Source organism: Phaethon aethereus (genome assembly GCF_964289735.1).
Source record: "Phaethon aethereus genome assembly, chromosome: 1".
Lineage (NCBI taxonomy): Eukaryota > Metazoa > Chordata > Aves > Phaethontiformes > Phaethontidae > Phaethon > Phaethon aethereus.
In genome coordinates, this window is record NC_138575.1 from 81,270,978 (window position 1) to 81,294,886 (window position 23,909).

General features: G+C 48.5%; 1 protein-coding gene across 1 annotated transcript in view; it reads right to left on the reverse strand.

The window, feature by feature from the left end:
• Positions 1–2,175: 2,175 nt before the first annotated feature.
• The window catches only part of LOC309405649 (uncharacterized protein), a gene marked incomplete at both ends in the record, with an annotated part of 55,287 nt that continues 33,553 nt past the window's right edge, over positions 2,176–23,909 (reverse strand). The window contains 2 exons of the mRNA XM_082000465.1: positions 2,176–2,243; positions 6,332–6,774. Of these exons, the coding sequence (XP_081856591.1) occupies positions 2,176–2,243; positions 6,332–6,774 (511 nt within the window). The remainder of the gene's footprint in view (positions 2,244–6,331; positions 6,775–23,909) is intronic.

A 23,909-nucleotide genomic window follows, 5' to 3' on the forward strand; every position in this document is an offset into this window, starting at 1 on the left:
GAAAAGAAAATAAAAGATCCTTTCTTGTTTCTTTGGGACAGGAGTACATCGACAGTCATTACTTCTCCTAATAAAGAGAAGCATCCCTTTTCCCCTTGAGAGAAAAAGGCTCAGCTACTTCATGATAACCTCGTGCACAGCAGACTTTAGGGCTTTTATGCACAGCTCATGCCATCCCGGTTGGAAAGTAATTCTGCAAGTAACCTTGCTACAAACCAAGAAGGTGCACAGTGTCATTGGTCTGCTTTAAAATCACAAACACATGGAGAAACAGTTGTGCAATTTTTCTTAATAAAAGAAATTCACCACACTTTAAAAAAAAATAGATTAGTCCGTTCTAATTAACGTTCAAAACCAAAACCAAATGTATAAAAAGCCCAGTCCCACACCTTTATGCTACATCTCAATAGGCTGAAAAGCTTGTAACAGACTGGCCTGGCCCCCACACACAATGAAGGCTCTGCGACCAGATATTGCCAGGTTGACCCCCATCCTGCTTCATGTGGATAAAACTCCCTTTGACACCAGCTGGAGCAAGGTTTGTTCCTAAATAAACCAAAAATTCAAGAGAGAAAAAAAAAAAAACAAATCACATCTCATGACTGTTGCATGTAGCTGGAAACAAGCTCTGACCCTGCAATTTGCTTTATCTCAGCATACAGAAACAGAGTAAAATCTCTGCCTTGTGCCATTCGGGGGAAACCCAACTACTGTTCATGTCTAAACACTTGTAGCTCTTAACGGGAAAAAAAGAAACACACTAAACCCTCCTGATGTTGCATGTAATGCAGGGTGTACGACTTGCTTACACCAGTTCTCATGTGTACACCTGACACACACACCCCAGCACGTTAATTTATACTATCCAAGAGAAACCTCAGTTTAGATTTGAGACAAAAAGCAGCAGTCCATCATCTCATGTCGTTCTAAAAACCTGACATTTACAGAGCTGTTTCCAAATGAGTTCATTAAACACTGCATGCATCTTAAGGCCATATGCAGCAGTATAATTTAGAGCGTATATTTTATGGGTTTCTTTTTCTGGTTTACCCGCTGATTATTATGTGCTGTAAAACCTCAATTATCCCAACTAGTCAGGGGAATAAAAAAGGGAAATAAAAATAGGTGATGGAAAAGTATATGTTAACAAACGCCACAGAAAAGCAGTTCATGCAACACCAAGAGTGCTGCCATGTGTAACATTTCAGTGTTATTAATGCCCTTTCTCTTCTTATAGAAAGTCTAGCAGTACGAATAAAAAGCACAAAATGGCAACTAAACCGTCTCCCTCATTCTTAAGATGTTCTTACAAGCAGCAGGCATTGTCAACCACCACGGACAAATGCACAGCAAATTTTATCTTCGTTTTCGCCGTGCATACTCATAGACCTAGATGGAACAGCACAACCCAAATTAAAGGCTGAATTTGGCCCAGCTGGGAACAGGAATGACTTGAAAGATACACGAATGTAATCTGCAAATTTCTCCCCATAAGTTTAACAACCTAATTCTTGGGGCTGGGGAGGGGGGCAGACATACAAGGCTAAAATGGCTGCTGATATAAATGGAAAAGTTCCAAATAATTTCAGCTTTTTCCATTTACATCCCAGCGTTTGGCGCCCAAGCGCTGTTACTTATGCCCTACGTAGCTGCAAGCACAAAATTCTGTACTTGAAAAACAATCACAGAAAGAGCTGGGAATTTTTTTTAGCGTGTCAGATCAGTAAAGCTGAGATGGTGAAACTTAGTAAGCCGTCCCTGCTAAAACCAAAAAAGAGGATATGTAAAAGACATGACAATATCAAAGACCCCAACTGTACAGTGACTCGTCCAAGCTCATTATTACACATATACGGTTGTTTGAACTGTTTACCGCTTTCTCACGTACAGTGATTTTTAATGCAAATTAATCTGCTAGCCTTAGCCAATTTCTCTAGTGTCCAAACCTGCTTGCCAGTGGTTTTTAAGGCCAGGAATTTCTCATCAAAGTGATTCCAGTTATCTGGCCTGACCCCATCCCAATTAAAGTATTTTCCATTTTCACTGCTGCTCTCAGGAATACATCTCCGTGGGATGCCCCTAAGTGTCCGCGCCTGCACAGTCAGTTTTTGAAGGTTGAGGAAGCTTGGCAGATGTTCCCGACCTCTCTGGTGCAGAGCAATCCTCTCCTTGCTTTCAAGAAGTTGACTTCTTTGCAGCAGCTTGCATATTCGTTTTGACTCGCTTCTTTGCCGAGTAGTAATCTGGAGAACAACACATAAGCAGGATTACGGCTACAACACTGGTAACTGCTGCTTTTCAAGAAATCTCTCAAATCTCGTTTTTGTGTTGAAGAAGTCATCTAGACTTCTCTACGGCTCATGAATGAACAAAAGCTAGTACCTTCAGCATGTTCCACATAAAACTATGTAATACCAGGCAAAACAAAGGGAATGTGCTGGCTTTTATCCAGCTGAGATCGAAAGACTTTGGACCCTCTTATGCAAGCTCAGCAATGTGACATTTCACTCCAACTTTTAGATCCACAGCTGCAGTGCTTTCCAGACAGAAATAGGTGGGTTTTCTCCTCCCTAATAACAAAAAATACTCTGCAAAATAACATCAGAAGAACTATATGTATGGGACACTATTTCTGCTTATTAGGTCAAACCGCAGATTCAAGGAGGACCGCATAAAACCTTGCGCTATCACTGAATTATAACTAATCCTTTGCTCAGAGAGTAAGCACTGTGGCTCATAGGGAGAACACCCGTTACGTTTTCATACGTTCACGTGGTTGGATCTTTGTTTCAGGTGCAAACGTAAATCAGCCTTAACTACAGAACTGTGATTGCAACACAGGAGTTTCCCTATGAGCTCCTTCCCTGCCTCCTAGCCTCGCAGAAAAACCGCATACTTTTTTCAGGTAAATAAGGCAGCATTAGCTGAAATGGAAGCTAGATGCTTATTTATATTTAGAGTTCGTGGGATTCATGTGGTGCAAATTGTCTGTATTCACAGTAATGAATTTGCTCCAACTTCAGTTGAGGATACGAGCTCCGTGATATTTAAACCTGAGCTTTCTATATAGTCAAACTGGCAACACCCATCAAGTCCAACACCCAGGCATGAAGTCTTGTGCTCATTTCCACACAGAACATTACTGGCGGGATGACTGGCATGCTGTAGCCTTTCACAGCCAAGTTTGTGCAATGAGATTCCTGCAGCCAACTTCCTTAAGGATAGGCCTGCATGGCACGGCGCAACGGAGAGCAGCGGCACCTGAGCTAGCCCCAAGTTAAGCTTCTGGAGCAGGACGTGATCCCAAGGAGAGTATATTCTCCCAGGCAGAAGCATGCACTGTTAACTCAGTAGAAAAGCAAATCCTGCTATAACCTGCTGTAGTCTCTCAGTGGAGCAGCAGAGGAAGGGAATAGCAGCAAGAAAAACAAGCTTACATTACCAAATGTAAGCCTTACTACTTATTTCTTCCATTTAAAAGACTTCTATATGGCTATCCTCCATTTTATTTTGGGAAAAGAAATGCATTAGGAATTATGCTTAGTAGGTAAAACTCAGAAAAGACTTAAATAGTTGGTATTCCCATTCGTGCCTGCGAAGAATTTTAGCAAGAGCCCAACTGCTCAGATGTCCACGTAATGGAGCCTAGTTTCAAAACTGATAGAGGTGCTTAAAAGCCAGATTCCTCAGAGCCATATTCAGATGGTCTAGCCTCCACCTAAGATGCTAAAACAGAGTCCACAGAAATTGGCTGGTTTGCCTAAGGGACCCTGAACAGCCCTGGCACTGGCATAAGTAGGCTACTGAGGAGGACGCTGCCTGCAGCCTGTCAGTAGGAACGCCTGGCCACAGGGTCCTAGGAGGGAAAGATTTCTGTTGTTTAAGTACACCTACCTAAATACCTGCTTTCCCTTCCTCCCCAGCCACCTTGCATGAACCGCCTGCTTCAAAAGAAAGACCACCTAGTGAAAACATAGCGTTGTTGCCAATTTTCTCTCTTTGGCATTTTGCAAAGGAGGCGAGGATGTATGAGTATCTCCCAGGAGAGCCAAGGTCTAAGTGTATCAGACTGAGGCAAGCCAAAAAGTTTGCAAAAGAAGAAGAGTGAAGAGCTGGCATGGTTTGCCAACCTTGACTAGTGAAGGAAAAAATAAAAAAAAAAAGGAAAAGGTGAAAAACGCTTATAGCCTGTATCTGAGCTGCTTTTGAATTTGAGGCTCTCCCAGAAAACAGAGCAGAACCACACTGGGTCGACAACAAAAATGAGAGACTAGAGATGGAGTAAGTCTATATAAAAGGGTTGGGGGATAGAAAGGAAAATCTACTTTTGTACTGGTTAGCTCTCTGTATGTCTGAGGAGTCAAATGCAGCAGGAAAACCTCTGCTCCCTCCACTCTGGAGGCAGCAATGTCCACAAAATCCCCATGGCTGGTTTTTAATCTATCAATATTTATTTAGTGGGCCACAGCTGTCTTTAAAAGTCTAAATTAAACTCACATTGTTGGATCTTAATGTAAAGCATTAGTGTTCTTGTTGACCAAAGCAGAATGCGGGTAACTGGGTGGCAGAACGCAGATAACTGGGTTCAAATCCAACCTCAGAACCTAATCCTAATCTAACCTTTCATTATAGGATAGCAGAAGATGAGCGAAGGGGTGGGAGCATAGGGTCAGACCCTATCAGCAGGTATCACTTTCCCTGGCTCAGTTTTGCCTGAACAACTTCAGTCATGCCCAGAGGGACAAGGTTCCTGCAGCTAGAGGGAAACTCCTAACGCATCCTTCAGCTGGCAGTAAGAAGAATGTGTGCGCCTGTGAGGACTGAGAGAGGGGCTGATCTCCAAGCCTCATCAAAAGAGAAGACTCCAAATGATCTTCCTGGCCCATCTCGCACACCCAGATTCCTTGGGGAGAAGGATACTGTTGTTAGACTAAAGTGTTTTCTCTTATGAAAACACATGTGGGAAAGTGTTAAACTGTGCAGCGTGGTATTTTGGTTTCCATATCCCCTGATGAAATGTTTGTTGCCTGGGGAAAACAAAACGGAAGAAAAATATCCCCTGGAAATATCTGCATAATTTACTCCCACACACCTAGTGAGAGATTTACAATTGAACAGCAGTTCCCTCAAACCATCACAACATTGTGCTCTGAATTACGCTTCTGTACTCCTACCTGTAAATTATACTGTTAATTAGTTAATGGCTGTAAAGTGCTTTGGAGAAGAAAAGAGCACTCATTAAATATCATTGTTCTGTACCCCAGTGTGCAATGTTCCACTGTTCATTAATCTCCAACCTCTTCCTGAACCTTTCACTAGCAATTAAGTTTCATACCCTCAAACAGCAAATTAGTCTATTGTCTGACTTAACTGAGATCAACATCACTGCTTAGAAAGCGCTTCCTGAAACTTTAGCTTCAATTATCTTCTAGGCTATTTCAAGCTGGCATCTCACATCAAATTCACAAAAGAAAATCCTTGGTCTACGTCTTGAAAACCTCAGTCTTGGATAAACCAAAACCCCAATATGGACAAAAGAAATCTAAAATACAGATTAGATTTTTCAAACAAGCTCAAATCCCATTGGAAAGAGAAAATGAGGGGCCAGATGTTCAGAAGAGCTTAGCATGCAGGTTGCTGAGGACTTTCAAAAACCTAAATCTCTTTTATGGGTGCTGAAAACCACTCCTGGCAGCAAGTCCTGGTGAGAGGCATTTGAAAACCCAGCCTCTTCTGCCACCTGGCCAAGTTTAAAATCAGTTTGCCCTGAAAATTCCTGGATGCCTTCACTGAGTATAATATCCAAGCTGAAGCGAGCAGGAGACCTGGCTGCTTTCTCTGGTTTCTGGTCTTCCTCCTAAGGCTTAGCTGACTGAACAGTGTTCCCTATTGCACTCGGGAAAGGGTGCACATGGCCAAACCTATAAGCAAGCAAAAAACCAAGAACTCTGATCCAATGGGCGACCCTGTTTTCCTGTTGGGCTCCTGCTCAAGAAATCACCTCATTACTTTTGTTAGACTTCCTTTTTAAACATCTAGCCCTCCTAACCATCCCAACTATCCTCCCACAAGAAGTGGTCATTATCTCATTGCTCTGTGACAAGTCCTAAAACAGACCCCCAGGTCCAGGAGGGGGGTTGTGGCACAGCACCTTTGAAAAACACAAGTCCCATGCCCACCGATTTAGAGTGTGCCTTCCTCCTCTTGCAGATGCTTCTCTGAAGGGTTGCACTTTCTTACAGGAAGACTGGTTTATGGGCCCACCAGAGAATTTCTAAGCAGCTGCTGGGACCAGTTTTGATCATCTGAGCCACACCATGGTCTCACACACCTGTCAAAGATGTCTGTCGTCTTTTCTTCCCTTCCGAGATCCTCTTGCCCCCTGTTTTCTTGGAAGTTTTGGGTTTCTCAGTCAGTGCCACCTGGGCAAAGTGGTGACTCTTGTCCTCGCAGCCCAGGGGCCAGTTCAAGTGCTGCAGTGGTCTCCGAGCATCTCCCACCACGCAGCTGTGGTAGAAGGTGGGCACCTCGTGGCCCTCAAGCTCTTCCCACTGCAGAAGCCCCTCCACCGGCATGTCCTGGAGGAAATCGAAGTTCCACTTCTGCTGGGCCCCCTCGACGCTGTTGCGTAGCATGTGCTGGAAGTCCTGCTGCAGCTGCTCATGGTCTACGGGGCCAAAGAGGTTCCTCTGGGTGTGGGTCATTTTCCTCGGCCTCCACTCCATCTTTTCTCTCCGCTGCCGCTCTCTGGCAAGCGTATATAGCAGCGACTCCCTGCCAAGGACAGAAAGACCATCAGCCACCCTTTGCACGCTCAGTTTAGTGGGCACTGCATACTCTTTAAGGGGAGTGTGGCAGTCAACCTAGATACTTTTGATCCTGCTACAGGAAACCTTGGCTTATTTTGAAAGAAATTTATCCCTGTCTCCAGTCCAGAGTGAGAATTCCCATCTACTGCCTATAGAAGGATGGGGAAGGGTGAAAAGCCCTCATCTCTTTAGTGCACCCTTATTTCAGTGTATACTGAGTGAGGGCTTGCCCTAAGGGGACAGAGAAGCACGAGGAAGTAGACAACATCCCTGGAGATAGTGCAGCAAAAGACCGAAAGCACAGAAGTGGTACTTGGGGAAAATGGCCACGTGTATCGCCTTAAACAAGGGAAAGGGCCTGAGAATGAGAATTTCCAGGAAAATGAAGGGTGACGGTAATCAGTAAAGTACAGAAGACACATTTAATTTTACAGTGAAGGTGGTATCTCTTTCCTGACTACTCTTACCATTTGTTTTGCAGTGCCAGCCAAGTTGGAAGCTGAAGATGATCAGAGCAATCACCTGTTCATTTTCATTCCCTTTTCTTGAAGCAACTGCCTGAGAAATGATCCCAGTCACAGACAAAACCACTGCCTTGTTTCCTACAACGGCAAATCCCATTCAAGCATCAGTTTGTAGACTTCCCATTTGGTAAGTAGGCATGGGGACAGTAGAGATGGGGTTTGCACCCTCCTCTGGCAGGTAAGGTGGGGGCATGGCAAGATGGAGAATCAGGCATTTTTCAGATTTCACAGGCCAGAAGGCAATAAATATACCAAATACTTTCACCCACTAATTCCTGCACCAGGTCTTTAATTTCTGGAAGAGCTTGAACATAGATCTTAAAGGTCATTCAACTCTTTCTCTCCCTGGATCCACAAAACTCAGCCCCCCTCCCAAGCTGTGACGTGTAGCAGTGGACAGGCTAAAAAGAAACTTCAGAGAAACATTAGCAAACAGCCAAATTTTGGATCTGTTGCGCTACCGAATTCTGAAGAGCATAAAGAGTTTGGGGACAGAGCTGAGAGAGGTCAGCTGGTGATTTGTCTGCAGATCATGCAGGTAGTCAGAGCAGCAGAGCTCATACAGAACCTCAAGTTTCGGGCTTGGTCTCCACCATCCCAAAGGGTGCTTCAACTGCAGCTGACACAAACCCAGATGCAACTGGTATCATCACGCCCACCCTATTATCTCTGCAGGGTTGTACCTAACCCACGTGAAATCCAAGCACCCCCTTGCAATCACACCCCCAGTGCCTACTCTGAGAACGTCACTTGGTGGCTCCGGTATCAAAAGCTTGTCAGCAATGGGGCAGTGTTGGCACTTTGATGGTTCTGCACATAGTCAGCCACAGAAAACTCAGATACTGATGGATGCGGCTACCTCCTCCTAGGTGGAAGCTGATAGCACACCTGGGCGGCAGAGGTCCAACGAGGCAGACCAGCTCCTGCATCCGTTCGTAAATCTTATTCCTTGCCCTTAGCGGCTCTGAACCAGCGTCCTGCAAACACATGACCCACAGCCACAGGAAATTAAACCAGTGAGTGCCAGGCTTGGGTTGCCCTTCTGGCGCATGGATTTATTTCCAAATGTTGGGCGTGATGCTCTGGAGGCTGATGTCTCCCCACGTTGCTCCGGGACGGGAAGCAGAGTCGCCGCCTTCCGTCTGGGACACCGTCTGGGGATGATCATTAGGGACTACAGTGCCTCCTGGGCCCCACCTGGGTCCCACCAGCAGTACCGCGCCATGCCGTGTGGTTACACCGGCTCACTCGGCATCGGCCTCCAGCACTCAGCTGCCAACAGGAGCAAAGCTGGCAGCTGCCCAGCAGATTCCCCTTGCTCCCTGCAGGACCTAGGAAAGGTGGGAAAGCACTTTTCCCGAGGAAAAGCAGCCGAGAGCATGACGAGAAGGACAATCCTCTAGGTGGCATCCAGAGCCCCCAAACTTCACGCAAAACTTTCCCCGGGGCTGTGCCCAGCCTTGCCCTTTAGCCGTCGGGATGCTGGGCTGTCACTATGGCTAATAACAACCACACCTCCGCCGCGTCTTCAGCCGGTGCCAATCCCTCGGCAGCTTAAACTGAGTTAATTCAAAGGCAGTCAGGTCTTAGGAAAAGGCAAAAGGTCTAAGGAAAGGATACGCAGTGCCCTGCGGGAATATTCCTCTGTGTTAGAAACTTTCCTCACACCTATTAGGAACTGTTGGATATCGGTGAGCCAGGGTGAGGAAGAAAGAGGGTATTTATCAAAAAACTATGGCCTTTCCTAACAGCATATTGCAATATCACACAGGAATGAACTCTAAAAGATTCTCCCTTGCCCTGTTAATGGTTATGCCTATTCCAGCGCAGCCTGCGAATCCCGTGCCTTATCTTTAAGACCGTCTAATTCCAGGTGTTTCAAAGGAAGATAAAAAGCCTGCTGAGAGGATAATTATAGAATAACCTTTCCCTATGGAAAGTTTCCTCCTAATGCCCTTAGTTATGTCATGAATCACAAATGCTTAGTAACTCTTCTAAACTTACATCACGTGTATATACTGCCTGGTGTCATTTCCATTATTCACGGTCGCATCCAGGGTGAAATCCTGGCCCTAACAGAAGTCAGTGCGAGTTTAATGCAGCAGAACCAGGACGCAGCTCCTGGCTTTTTTCAGGACTCTTTCCAGGTTTTGACTCCGAAGCTGCACCGTCACTATTCCCGCAGCTTAGTCTGAGCGGCCTGGGTGTATTAAAACACCCATAAAATGAGACTGAAATGTTTCTGAAATGCAAAGGCATTGTTGGTAGGGCCCCTCCTTTCGTGTTCCGTGATTTCTGCGCCACCTAAGCAGCAGCTGTGAGCCCCATTCTGTCACGCCCGTACCTATCCATACACGCATCCGTACGGAGCCAAGATGCGGGACAAACGCTGAAGGCTGGAGCTCTGCACTAGCAGTGGCCGCTTCTGTTTCCTCCCCAGTTCTGTGCTAGCTTGAATGAGCTGAAAAGAAACAAAAGTTCCCTAGGCAGTTCAGCGCTTGCTCCTTGCACCAAACTTTCAGAGCATCAGAGGAACGTCCTCTCACATTTCTGAATTTCCTAGGCATGCATGAGTTAAAAAAAAAATTAAAATGCCAACAAGCAAGGGAATTAATGCTGTGGATATCTCATTTTCATACTTTCAGTGAAGGTCTGTTTCCTGAATAATGTTGATAATGAACGCTGCTAGCTCGAAATCTTATTTTCAGATGCACCGCTTGCCTGTGGCAGGTGCTCAGCTACCTTTAACTCATTCTTTTCTACAGCTGAAAAAAAGGTCTCCCCGTCCCTTCGGGGTGCGGGGGGAGCCACAGCCCTTGTCCCAGCCCTTAAATCTTCACACCTCCGCTCCACCTCCGCCGGTGCCCGCTGCCCGGGCGGCGCAGCCGAGTGCCACCGCCCGTCCCCAGCACACACCCGCTTTGTGCGGGGCCGAAAGGGATGGGGGGTTGGGGGTGCAAGAACGGGATTTTTTGGTCATAACCTTCAACAACAGATACGGAACGCCCGGGCGGCGCTCATGGCGGTGCTGCCCCCGGCGGGGATCCGTGCCGGGGCGAGCTCGTACGGCGGAGGGGGCTGAGGGGGGGAGGGGAACAAGGGAGTCGGGCGGGGCCTCCCCGTGGGGAGGCAAGGCCAAGGCCCCCGCCATGCCGGTGCTGGCACCTGCGATGCGCCGCCGGGAGCAGCGGGGACGGGCTCTGACCCCCGAGGATGCCCTCCGGTCGCCGGCGCCCCGCCTCTTGCTTACACCCACGGCGGAGCGTGAGCCTGCAAGTGGAGGTGCGCACCCAACACCGAGCGGGACCGGCAACCTCGCCCCCGGGGCTGGGCTGTCCCGTCCCGCACCGCCCCCACCGCCCCTCCGCCCCCCGGCTCCCTCCCGGCTCCGGGGGCTGGCGGCAGCGCCGGGGCGCCCGGCTGGAGCTCACTTACATGCGGGGCGTCCCGAGTGCCACCGCCGGGGCGGCGGCGGGAGGCGAAAGGCGGCGGCCGGGGCCGGGGCCGTGCGGCGCCGCCGGGCTGATGGCGCGGCCCCGCCCCCTCCTCACGTGCCGCCGGGGCTGGGCGGGGCTGGGCGGGGCCGGGCGGGGTGGGCGCCCGCGCAGGCGGCGGCGCACGTGGCGCTGCAACGTGCTGCCGCCGCCTCGCGGTCCCCGACGGGGCCGACGGCACCGCCCGCGGGGGCGGGGCTAGCCCCGCCCCCCGGGGCGGGCAGGGGGCTGCGTCCCGGGCAGCCCCCGGGGAGGGGCCGGTGGCAGGGCAGCAGCACGGCTCGCTCGGCGCGGGGGCGGGGCTGACGCCGAGCAGCCTGGCCGCGTCCCCTCTTGCCGCCGGCGGGAAAGTGCTGAGGGTCTTGCCCCGGGTTTCGGCTGAGGCGCTCCAGGGGCAGCTGAGCCCCGCGGAGGAGGGTGCCCAGGCCAAGCCTGGGCGCCTGTCGATGTTGACGGTGACTTCTTGTGGTGAAGGGCACGGGGGGCGTCCGCCGTCTGTATGGGTGGAGGTGCGGAGGAGGTGCTGCTGTGATGAACACAGCCTTGGCAGTCATGGCCAGACTTGGTCACGTACTTTTATGTATCATGATAACGCTGTGTTTCCCTGGGCTTTAGTAACCTTTAGCATTTCTACCGAAGTGTTTTCATGTGCTGATTTCCCAGTTGCTCTCAGAAGGCTTGTGAGGCAGGCTGAAGGTAGGTCTGTGTTTATTTACTCAATTTTCCAGGTTACGATACACAGGCAGAAGCGGGCAGGCATTTTGGCAGCACTGGGGGAGCTCCGTCTTCAGACTTCCCATTTCTGAATTTGAGAGGCCTGCTTGTTTTTATTCTTCTGGGTTTCTGCACCGACCCTCGTGAGCGGGAAGAGAGGGACGAACTGGAGAAGGGCTACCGTTTTCTTTAGTTTATTTACAAACCAGGCAGAAAAATATCATTAACAATCAGAAAGATGAAGACTTCAGCTGAGAAAGGGGAAAAAAATATTAATTCTGTGAGAACACGACTGTTGTTAAATTCAGGCAGCAGGGCCCTTTTGCCCATCTTCCTCCACCCCTAATGTGTTTTATATTCCACGCCTGAGCATTACCCCTGCAAAGGCAATGCCAGAACTTTGCTTTGTATCTTCCCCCTTCAAAACCATCTTTAAAGTCTTGCGGGGGAAACCGGACGCGGCATTTTGCATTTCCATGTGGATCGTGACTGTCCGCAGGGCGGGAGATCTCTTGCAGGCAAACCCAGCCAGCGAGGAGGGGGTCAGAGCAGAGACTGGTGGTGTTCCTCCGCACCTCCCCGCCGAGGGTGGGATCCAGCCCAGTGGTAGCACTGGCCACATCTTCTTCTTGTCTGCCTTCAGCTGCAGAAGCTGGTGGGCTTAACCACGTGGCGTGGGGATGACGTTGAGCCTTTCCCATCGGAGAAGCCCACAGCTTTGTCCAGCCTCCATATAACCCTCCCTCAAGCCCCTCATAGCATCCTTATGTGCCCCCACCCGCTGCCCTGTGTGCCCTTGCCGCATCCCCAAACCCACCGATGGCGAACCATTGTCCCCCAACACGGGGAACGACTCCGCTGGGACTGTGCGGTGGGAGATTGAGCGTCGTGGTCCGGTGGAGGGATGAAATCCCCCCCAGCCCTCCTACCCGTGGAATGGGGAGACCCTTTTTGCTCCATTTTCACTGCCGGTGCTCCTGCACAAGTCCAGCCTTTCAGTGTTGAGGCTGCAAAAGGAGAGCTTTCTTTTTTAAAGTTTAATGGCAATTTCAGATGTTAAGAAAACCCGCCCCTATCTATGTTGTTACATCTTGCAAAGCGTTTTTTGGTTGTCCTTCATCTTTTAAGAAAGCCTTGTGTTTTGGGCAAATTTTTCTTGGGATCGTTGCTTTGTCAAATCACAAACTATGAAACCGTGTGTTTCGCTGGCAACATTTGTTTTTATTGTAGTCTAGGTAGAGTAATTTCCTATGGAAGTAGCAATGCCATTTATGTTAGGGCTCGGTTCGTTTCACAGAAAATGGAACTCTTTGGAAACAGAATTCTGTTTTTTTCTTACTGGATTTTTTATTTTTTTGGGAAGCTCAGATTAATAATACAATTTCTGGCATAGCTGCATGCAGTCATGTGCCTTATCTTAGGCATGTAGTTCTATTTTGACAAGTGCTGTCAATCACCATTTTAGCTGTTTCAAATCACTGTCTGAGGTTTCGTAAGGTTATAAATCCAATTCATGTTTAAGCATCACCTCATCCTCAAGGTTCTGCTTTTGGTTTGCAATGTGCTTTTTACAGCGGGGATTATTCTCTGTAGGATGATTCTCCGAGTTAGGCTTGCCATCCATTCTGAATTTCTGAGTTCACTGATCCTTTGATGTCTCTCGCTCTCAACTTGATACACAGCCACTGCCTTACAAGTCATTGACAGCAGGAGAAGGCAACGGGATGACGCAAGGGCTTGCAGCAGAGAGGAGGCCATATGTATGTCTCTGTTCCAGTCAGGTACTGGTTGCATCCTCCATCTCCTTTGATCCATCGAGGTCGGCACTTTGAGATGTGATGCTGCCTTTGTAGTTCTAGACGAGAAAAGTAGGTTAAGAAAGGCAAGAGCACGGACACAGCAGATCTTTACAAAGATATTTTTTTCTCAGTTGTGGTTGTGTAGAGCTTTGCAGCTTCCTATTTTGGTGCATACCAATAAGAATTAAATAATAATAAAAAAAATACAGTGTTTGTATTCCTAGACATTGTGTGACAGCTCAAACCAAAAAAATGAAGGAAAATGAAGGATGATGGTGGGTTTGGTGGGAAAGGATTGCTAACTTAAGGCAAGTGTGACAAATGTGAAGAGTGACAGCTACGTTGTTATTATTATATCAGCTCTGGTCTCTGGGCAAAGCTAAGGGCTTGTATTTTCTGTAACTTGTAGCCTTTATGAAGTGCCAGTGAACCAAAAGACAAATTGTTGCATGACGCCACTGCTCTCTAATAGTGTGTGCCTTGAAAAATGTTACTGAGTAAGTTCCTATTTTCAATTAACTCTATAAGTGAAAAGATAAATGGAGGCAGAAGAATCACTGCTCCATTATCTATTCACCTGTTCACTGCAGATTAATTTTCAAATAGCCTGAGGAGTATTGGCTATAACAAAAAACCCAGACATAAACACAGGAAAAATTAAGGGCTGGACAGTCTTTCGCACTCTATTTATTCTCTTACACTGCATTTAAAATTTAGTCACAGAAACTAGACCCTGTAAGATTTTGAGGGCATAGGGAAACTCCAGACTTTTTCTCCCCTTCTACCCCAGTAAACAAGTTTTTCACTAGTTTGCATATCAGCAATGTTCCTCACCTACCGAAAAAAGCTACTTTTACTTTCTCAAGAGTGAGAAAGATATTCCGTGTAATTTAGTTAGCGTATAGAAAATATAGCTAAGTATATTTCTTAGCAAGTATGCCCTGTGTTAGAGATGGAGCGGTTACACGGCCTTTTGCCCATTGACATATCCCTGAGCAGGGAGAGCAAGAACAAATACTGAAAAAGAAAGCATATGTATAAAGCAAAGAGGAAGGTTAGTGCTATAAACATCAAAAATACTCGTGCAGATGTAACAGATGCTATTGCAGGGAAAGCCGATACGGTATGGAGGAAAGGAAAAAGGGTTGGTTGTATGAAGAGGTGGTAAATGCAAAAGCATAGCTAGGAGGCTCTGTGTTGGGAGGGAGGTGGGGAGAGCCCTCTCTGTGGGGAGGAATAGGAGGACGGTTACTGTGGGTGCTCTTTGTGAAGAGAAGTGGTGGTGTAGGTGGCTTCAGCTTGGGAGGGAGTGACTGCTTATGAGTCACAGAATCACAGAGTGGTAGGGGTTGGAAGGAACCTCTGAAGATCATCTGGTCCAACCCTGCTGCCAAGGCAGGATCACCAAGGGCAGGTTGCACAGGAACGCGTCCAGTCGGGTTTTGAAGGTCTCCAGAGAAGGAGACTCCACAAGCTCTCCAGGAGCCTGTTCCAGTGCTCCATCACCCTCACAGTAAAGAATTTTTTCCTCATGTTGAGGTGGAACTTCCTGTGCTGCAGTTTGTGCCCATTGCCCCTCGTCCTATCACTGGGCACTACTGAAGAGAGACTGACTCCATCCTCCTGACAGCCACCCTTCAGAGATTTATAGACATTGATAAGGTCCCCTCTCAGCCTTGTCTTCTCCAGACTAAACAGCCCCAGGTCTCTCAGCCTTTCCTCGTACGAGAAATGTTCCAGCCCCTTAATCATCCTTGTAGCTCTCTGTTGGACTCTCTCCAAAAGTTCCCTGTCTCTCTTGAACTGGGGAGCCCAGAACTGGACATGAGATGGTCAGGACACCCAAATTGCAATTCATGGTGCCCAGAGCTGCATAGGTGAGACAACCTCATGCTCGAGCTGGATTCAGTATTGCATGATGGAGGATGGGGAGGGCTGGAAGAGCAGGAGAAACAGAGAAAGGATGGGTTTCCTGCTGAGAAGTGTGGCGTCTGCTGGCTGATTGCTCTGTCAGCTCACCCCCACCTTGCCAGCATAGCACAGGCAGCTCAGGGGAACACTGATGTCTGTGCCCACCCCTCCACACGGTGGTGACGAAGAGGTGGAGAAGGACTGAGGTGGTCCGTCTGCAAGCAGTTAGGGACAACACGATACCGTGCCAGAGCTGCCGACCCTCCGGGGCGGGTTTGCTGGGCACTGGCAGGATGTGGCAAAGCAGAAGCTAGGTGAAAGCTGTCAACCCAAATCGACACCTCCCTCCCTCCTGTGCTTTTCTGCTGGTGCTGCTCTTGGTGCTCCCTGGTGCCCTCCCACATGGTCGTGCGGGTTGGGAGAGCCGGAGAGGAGAGTTCATACACCAACGGGAAAGGCAGGCAGAGAGCACTGCCCATCCCGAACCTGCCCTGCTCTCCCCAGCGCGCTCTGGCAGGACCGGGCAAATGGAGGCAAAGGTGCAGGAGAACTTGCTGTTCGCTTCTGGCCGTGGACACAGGGCTTCCCTGTGACTGTTGGGTGTTTGAAGGGCATGCTTGGAGCTGCTCTGTGCCACCCCTGAATCAGAGTTTGGCACTCAGTCTTTGGGCAGAAAAATTCAGTCATGCCTGCCTTTTGGTCAGTTTTTTTCTCAAGTGACAAGCAGCAAGACTACAAAACAAAGCTCTGTAAATTAATAGCATACTTCTGGAGAGTTCTTGAGCTCCATATTGTAATTCCGTCTGCCTTCATTCGCTCCCATGCAGAGATATGTCAAAGGTGAAGGTGTAAGCAGGAGATGGAAACACAGCGCTCCTGAGCCTTTGCTTTTCTTCTTTCCCTTTTTGGGCAGCAGGCCTGATGGCAGCTGACCTAGATCTAGGCATTACCTGTTGGGTACACCATGTGAAGGAGTACACAACGTCCTAGCCGTTGTCAGACCAAAGAGCACGCGCGTCAGGAATATATACGGCACCCAAGGAGGCCTGGGCACTGGCATGACCCGTTGCTCCTCAAAGCTGGTGGGTACTGAGCCATGAGGTTAAAAGTGATTAGAGGAGAACTGCCAGACAAACGGCCTGACCGCTTAGGCCTTGTTTCCTCCGGAGACCAGGATAAAATGGGAACAAGGGGATGATGTCAGCTGTGGTTTGCATTTTTGTTCCTTTCTTAAAAATGCTCTTATTTTTACCTGTATTTTCAATGTTGTAATCCAGAATTTAACCCATTATTTAAGGTGGAAGCTACTGTGTGATGTTCCCAGTGAGCTCTGGAGAGTCTCACAGACCCAGCAGATAGAGCGAAAATGAATTTATGTAAATTGGTTTTGTAAAGAAAACTTTTGGGGTGTCTGCAAGTCTAATCGTTATGGAGATCCGAAGAGTCTCACTAAGCTGCAAAGGTCACCTCAGGGCCAATAGCATCAGGTGGTAGAAGGAGGGAAATTCTGTCAGGCAGGCATTGTCCTGTGCTTGTCCTTCAGTGAGAGACAGTTCACAGCTTCTGTCTGTTTCCAATCTGACATCCAAATTTTCCCAGAGAAGCTGTGGATGCCTCATCCCTGGAAGTGTTCAAGTTCAGGTTGGATGGGGCTTTGAGCAACCTGATCTAGTGAAAGATGTCCCTGCCCATGGCAGGAGGGTTGGACTAGTTGATCTTGAAATGTCCCTTCTGACCCCAACCATTCTGTAATTCTAAATTTGACAGTATTTTTTTGCCCCTTTTTCCCACTCTCCTAAAGCTGGTAGGAGTCTTAAGGATGTGGCAAGGCTAAACGGTTTCAGTCATTTTCTCTCAGAGGGACACCAGTGCAGCCAATGCTCCATAAACGTGTAGATGTGGCACTTTGGGACGTGGTTTAGTGGGCATGGTGGTGTTGGGTTGACTGTTTTACTTGATGATCTTTCCAACATTTATGATTCTATAACTCTGTGTCAGAAGTGATGAAACTGCTTCTTAAGGATTGGAATCCTTTGCCCACTCTCTTGACCAGCGAGCTGAGACACACATGATCTGTGGCGAGGCTAAAACTATGCATGCCTTGCCTGACCAGCTGGACGCTGCCGGATTAGAGTACATGACTGAATGCTGTTTGCCTCCTGCACTGGCACTTTGGGTGCATTTCCTTTCTTCAGCTGCCAGTTTTCACAAAACCTGTGAAAACATCGTTTTCTTTGATATTTTTTCCCTTCTACCAAACGTGTCAGCAGGTTCCAAAGCTGCGAGGGGCGGTTCGACAGCAGGGTGGATGAGGGTAAATCTCATTCGCTTTGGAGAGCAGGCAAAAATGGCAGCTGAGTAAGAATGTGACAAATGCAGCATGTTATGGCTGTTATCTTCTCCCCATGCCTCCTTTTTCTGATTAATCCTGTATATATGTATACATGGGCATGTAGCCATGAAAAATAGGATGTAAGTTAGAGCATCTCAGTGTCTCTAGGATTTATCTGGGAGGCCTGTGAGATCTGAGGAGCACAAGGTGGCCGAGGTCTCCCTACTGGGGACACAAGTGGGCATGGTTACCCTAGATCTTCTACTGCTTACTCTCACAAACTGTGGACTTCTAGTGTATCACTCGTTCCTGCTCACCTCTAGCCCAAAAGTGTTAGCTTGCTCCCCAGCTTGCCAGATTGCACACTCTGAGGTGGTTCCCTGCTGTGGTCTGGGGGACTACGTGCCAAGCACCTTTTCTGGTCAGCACTGTGGATGGGAGTGCATGAAGTTTGGTGCCCTCCATGCAACGCAGTTCTTCATCCCTACCTCAATGGGCTTGGCACCCTCAAAGAACTGTGCGTGCTCTCATGACATGCTCCAGGATGTGCAGCACTTCCCACTTTGAGAGGAAAAATAAATCAGATCTTAAGAGCACCATGCAGGGCCCAACGGACCAAACCCTACGCTGCAGGGATGTGGGCAGCGTGTGCGCTTAGCCTCGCAGTCAGAGAATGGTCCCTGTCGCTGTGTCGCTTAATGTTGTAGACGTTGCCTGTGTCTCTCCACCTCTGTTTTGTTGGCAGTAAAGGTGGTTACCTCTAATAGCACAAAAAAACCTATGTAAATGTTAATCAGAATTTTTTTTTTGGCAACTTCAACAGCTAAATAATTTTTCAGTTAAATAATAATGGAGATGCTGCATAGGGCAATTTAGGCCAACGCTAATTCTCTGAGGTTTTAAACCCTCGGCAATAAGGGTGCTTGGTGCACATGGTGCCAGTGCCCTTTGGGAAGAAGTTGACTCATCATGAGGAGGGTGTGCTGGGCTGCAAGTTGTCTCTGGAAAGGCATTTACTCAGGTAGGGCTCCATGGTAGGTCTACATGAGAGAGCCTTGCGTGGGCTTTAAGTCAGGTGTGAGCTGTGCATCCATGTTAGCATGGTGCGGTGCAGGCCTGAGGAGGTGGACGCTGTCTTGCAGCTGGGCTTGTACAGGGTGGCCTGGCACAGGAGGTCTTTCATGGCTGTCTGAAAACTAGAGAGAGCAACTTGAGTTTTTAAGTATTGTGCAGCTTCCTGAGGAAGAAATGAACTTGACAAGGAGTGGTGAACCTGGCCTCCTCCAACCTCTCCTTTGACCTAAAGCTCTGGGAAATGTTCTCATTGTAGTTATTATCCAGTAATTACATGATTTCCTACCTACTGACATAGTCCCAAAAAGGCAAGGATCAGTGTTTATTACACTGTAGAAAACATTTGTTGAAAATAGGATGTCTTCCCCAGCATGGGATCTGGGCTCAAAGTTGCTGGTCAGTGTTTGTAGCTCTGTTCACACCTCTGTTTTTCACTATGTCTCAGTTAATATCTGACTATATTTTAGCAGAGTGGATGTGGTATCTCTCATGTATTGGATTTCTGCTAGAAGGGCTATTTACTATGTGGGATGCAGAGAAATGTGCCATGTAAACATGGGAGACAGCCTAAACCCAAGAAAGGCCATAGTCCAGAGACTGTACTACATTCCGTCATCCAAGGGTTAGGCCTTTGAGTGACTTGGGAATGAACCTGAGTTCCCCAAAGCTGCCGTGGGTGGGATGGGTCAGCATAAAAGGGCCTAGAGGGGGAGAAGTACATGGTGGAGAGGTGACCTGCTGTTTCACACAAGCTAGGGACTGCAAGAGACAGAAGAGATCCAACAGGACAGACTAACCTGTCCAACGTGGTGATCTGCCTGGTGCCTCCAGCTGGGGACTGCAGGGGCCAGCTTGGATGGTCACCTAGCGTCACCTGAGGCCTGATAGTGAGGGAGGGAGCTCACAGTGCAGAGCTTTGTTTTGTTTTGTAATATTTAAATTTTTTTTTTTTCCTAGTGAAGATGCTCATTTTTGGTCAGTCAGAAGAGCAAAGGCTTCTGTAATGTCCCTACCATCAAAGCAGCCCCAGGTCTATCAAGTCTTTAAAGTCTGCGTGCCTCAGCAAGGTGCCTGATGGCCAGCAGGTGCAAGAGTGGACCTTTCCTCCTCGCGTAATGCTGCACAATTAGGAGCTCGGTGGGTGTTTTATGCGTTCCTCTGGAGCATCTGGCACTGGCCACTGTCTGAGACAGGACGTTGGGTTGGATGAAGCATCGGTCTGCCCTGGTGTTGCAATGCCAACGTTGCTGTCTCCCTGGTGGGCTAGCGTCCTGTGATGTCCTTCCAGCTGGTAACGTGCCCAGGACAGAGTTTTAGCACCATGCGCCACTCGAGCTGCTTGCAGCCTCGGTGTAGCATTACCAAAAATAAAGCCGTTTGAATGAAACAAGTGTTTGGAAATGAGCTGTCTCTCTTCCCCCAGGGGTGGCAGAGCAGAGGGAGGAGAGGAGCTCGGTGAAGGTTGACCAGGGCACGAGCCCTCCCTCTTTTCCCTCCTCCACCTCAGGGAAACACAAACGAATGCTTATGCCGCACCGAACGTGCTCACCAAAAAAAACACCCTAATGGCTTCATCTGCAAAAAGAGCTCTCGGGATCAGTTTCCCATCCCTTAACCCATCACCTGACACATTGAAAGAGAAGAAGAGGGGATCCAAACACAATATTAATCAGATTAGGACCTTTCTTGGGACTTCTTTATTTTTACTTCAGTTTCCCTGTTTCAGTTACTTACCTCATTTCTCCTGAACACCAGGGGTGATAGCCCAGACAATAGCCTGTAACATCCTTCACAGGGCAGATTTTCTGGTCTCCAGACCAAATGTTTACTCCTAGTTCTGGCTAGTCCCCAGCTGAAGCAGTTAGCCAGTTGGCTGGACATCTCTTCATACAGCTTATGCTTTCATCAGGGGCTGAAGTGAGCCTGTACCGTCGAGGGAGACGGCAGATTTTTTTATCCTGTTTTCACATTATGTGCTCTGAAACAGCTCAGCTGGGACAAGTTAAGTCTTGGGGGCATCTGCATTGCTGCAGAAGTGTCAAGGAAGATTAAAAACAGGCACAGAAATATGACTGCTCGACTAACCCCCAGAAAATGTGAGGAGGGGCTTTTTGTTTAGGTGCTAGGTAGAAGGAGGTTAGAAACTGTGAGCAAAGACACCGACTGCTGCCTTTTTATTCCTACAGTGTGTCTGGAGGCTACAGGCTGGGTATACATGCTCTGTAGTAAAAGAGAGAAGCATAAGCCATTTTTTCCCCGTAACAGAAAAAAAAGGCACAACGTTCAGCTAACTGTTCAGACTAGAAAGCGTCAACGGCGGCGGTGGTGCTATCAGTTTATTAGCACGGGTATGCGATGGAAAAACCACACCGGTGCTTCTTTCGGAGTTGTCCCCGAGCTCCCTGTCCAACTGAGCCGAAGAGATGGATGCGAAATGACGTCAGCATCGTTGGGTTAAAAGATGATGGGCGGCAGAAGGGAGTAAGGGGAGGTTGGGCTAGCATTTCAAGCACAATCAGGCAGAGGTGAAGGGGGGAGTGCTTCACATGGCACATCATGAGTAACGAGGAGCCAAAGGCTGGGATATAGGATATACAAAAGGAAAGTTTAGTCTCAGTTTCAGGAAAGATGTTCTGTCAGCTGTTATATTGTTGACTAGTTTCCCAGGGGAAATCACGAGGACAGGATTTTTTAAAACCAAACGGGGCAAAGAATGAGAAAATTCACAAACAAAACCAGTCCTGAACTGGGCCCCGCCTGAACAGCCAAGGTCCCTTCCCTTCTTTTCTGCCCTCTCCGGTTCTTGCTCCCCAGTTAATTCCTCCCTCCCCAGTTAATTCCTCCCTCCCCCGTTAATTCCTCCCCATTAACCCTTGTTGATATGATGAGCCACGGTGTATCAGATGCCTGTTAACACGGCATGTCTCCTCCCACTTGTCCTGCTTTCCTCCTGCTCTGTGCTCCCCGTTCTCCTTCTTACGCTTGCTCTCTCGTCTTCTCCCACCCGGCTACCTGCTACCCAGGAGCTGGGTCTCCTCCTGCCTCTGGTTCCATCGTTCCCCCAAATTTTTGTGAGTTTCTTTCTTACCGCGGAGGACTGCGCTGTGCCGTGTTCCCACAGTAGCGGGTCACTACCCAGGAGACACGGTTTTTCATCCCTACAGCTCCATGCACCTGGCTAAACGCAGGGAAGACTGTTACCCGCATTTTGCTTGTATGAGGAAGTTGAGAGGTGGCCAAGAGAAGAGGTTTACTTGAAGTGGCACGCTCCGGCCAGGAATGGGCTGACTCAGTTCTCTGGTATCCCATCCCAAATCCTTCCCACTGGCCCGCGGTTCCCGCACTCCTGTCTGACCTATCCGTCAGGAAAGTCTGTAATGCGAGAGCACTCCCGGCATCTTAGGCAGCACAGAGGAAAAAAACATGATACAGAGGGAGATTAGACAGGCGTGATGCTGGAAACTTCCCACTTCCCTCTGGATTAAAGATTTAAATTATTGTTGCCCTTTCTTTCAACAAACAAACAAGGCAGATGTAGCATTATTTACCAAGTAAGGAAGTCTCCATAAAACATTCCCCAGATTTGAAGTAATCATGTTTTTCAATGGAATATAAAAAAAAAAAATTGGCACACAACATCTTCTCTTAAGTCTAGGCAAGAGGCACACATTTATTTCCAGTAGCAGCACACAGCGTACTGACTGTAACTAGGTGAGAATGCTAAACAGACCCAGTTTCCCTGCTGGCGTCTGAAAACGGGGATAAATTCCTCCGCAGACAAAAGACAGATGGTGTAGGCATTGCTAAAATCCTGGCTTCCCGGAGTCAGAAAGCTATGCAAATTCAAAGGTTCAGAGTGTGAAAGATCGTTAATTAATTATTATGTTTATTGGGATGTTGTCATGCTTTGCCAATGGTGCTGAGGTCTGGCAGAAAGCTTAGCCCTACGGGCAGGCAGAGTATTTCTGCGATGGTCTTAATTTATCCCTCACTGGATGAATGACGCCCTGTTTCTCACGCAGGGTAAGGGAAGTCAGGCTGTTGTTACAGAGGTAGGTGACGCAGAAAAAGGACTGGAGAAGACAGTGGGATTTTTGACAGCTACTGTCCTGACGCAGTTGACTAATTTGTGGGGAGAGCGGGAGAAGGTCTGAACGCAAAATTCTTGTGGGTTTGGTATTTTTAGCATTGCATGATACACTGCCTCTGCTGCGTGAGTGCTGCATCTCTGCCACCGTACCTCACAGTGAAGCTGCTCCAGTATTGACCCTTTGGGTTGGGATGGCGGCGCACACCACCTCTAAGCCCACAGTTTGTCATGGCCTTAGAGCTCTTCATGTCCATCCCATGGCTGCTGCTGCTCCATCGCTGTACAGAGCGCACTCCGGGGTTTCTTCCTTGGCGTGTGATGGCAATCCCTACCGAGAAATGGATGCTGAGGGACAGGCAAGGGGACACCCCCAACTTCTCATGTGGGATCCGACTTTTGCGCATCGGTGCTGCTTGAGCGTGGATCAAGCAGCAGGAAGGGGCCGTGGTGGTGAGTATGAGCATGTTGTTAAAAATGAAGCTGAGTCAGTGAAAGGCTGACTGGTGGCCAGGCTGGGGAAGAAGGCAGACTGGAGGATGACCAGTGAAAGCTGGAGCATGGAGGGAGCGTGGGAGCAGGGATAGATGATCTGGTTGTGTTGCAGGGAAACAGAGAGATGTGCCTTGGCTAACTGGGAAAAAAAAGGCCTGGAGCAGGGAACTAGAAATACGGAAGAGAGAAGACAGGACAGCGCAGGAAGGGGCTCATCTGTAATGGTTTGCAAGAAATATCTGTCCAAGGAGCACAGCCCTCTCAAACCTGGAAGGGAACCAGAGTTTCCAATTCTCCCCTGCTGACAAGTCTCTGTGAAACCGGAGGGCAGCGTGTCCCATCCGGCTGTAGTAGAGGCACATCTTCTCAACTACCTGATGCTTACTTAGCTCAGGTGACAGAGGAGTCCTGGGCATCAGTCTTGCTGATGAGCCAGTACTGCTTTGCCCAACCCTACTTACCATTTCAGATTGTCACTAACCTCTTAACTTTGTCAGCTGTGGTGTTTACATATCTAGTGCTCAATGTTGCTTTTAACAATGTGCATTGTCCTTGTGCAATGACAGTCGTGCATTGGCTTATGTGGCTGGTTCCATCGCACTCTTCTCCACAGCTCGGAGTGCATCTCAGATGGTTCAGCACTGCAGGTGCTCTGCTGTGACAGATGCAT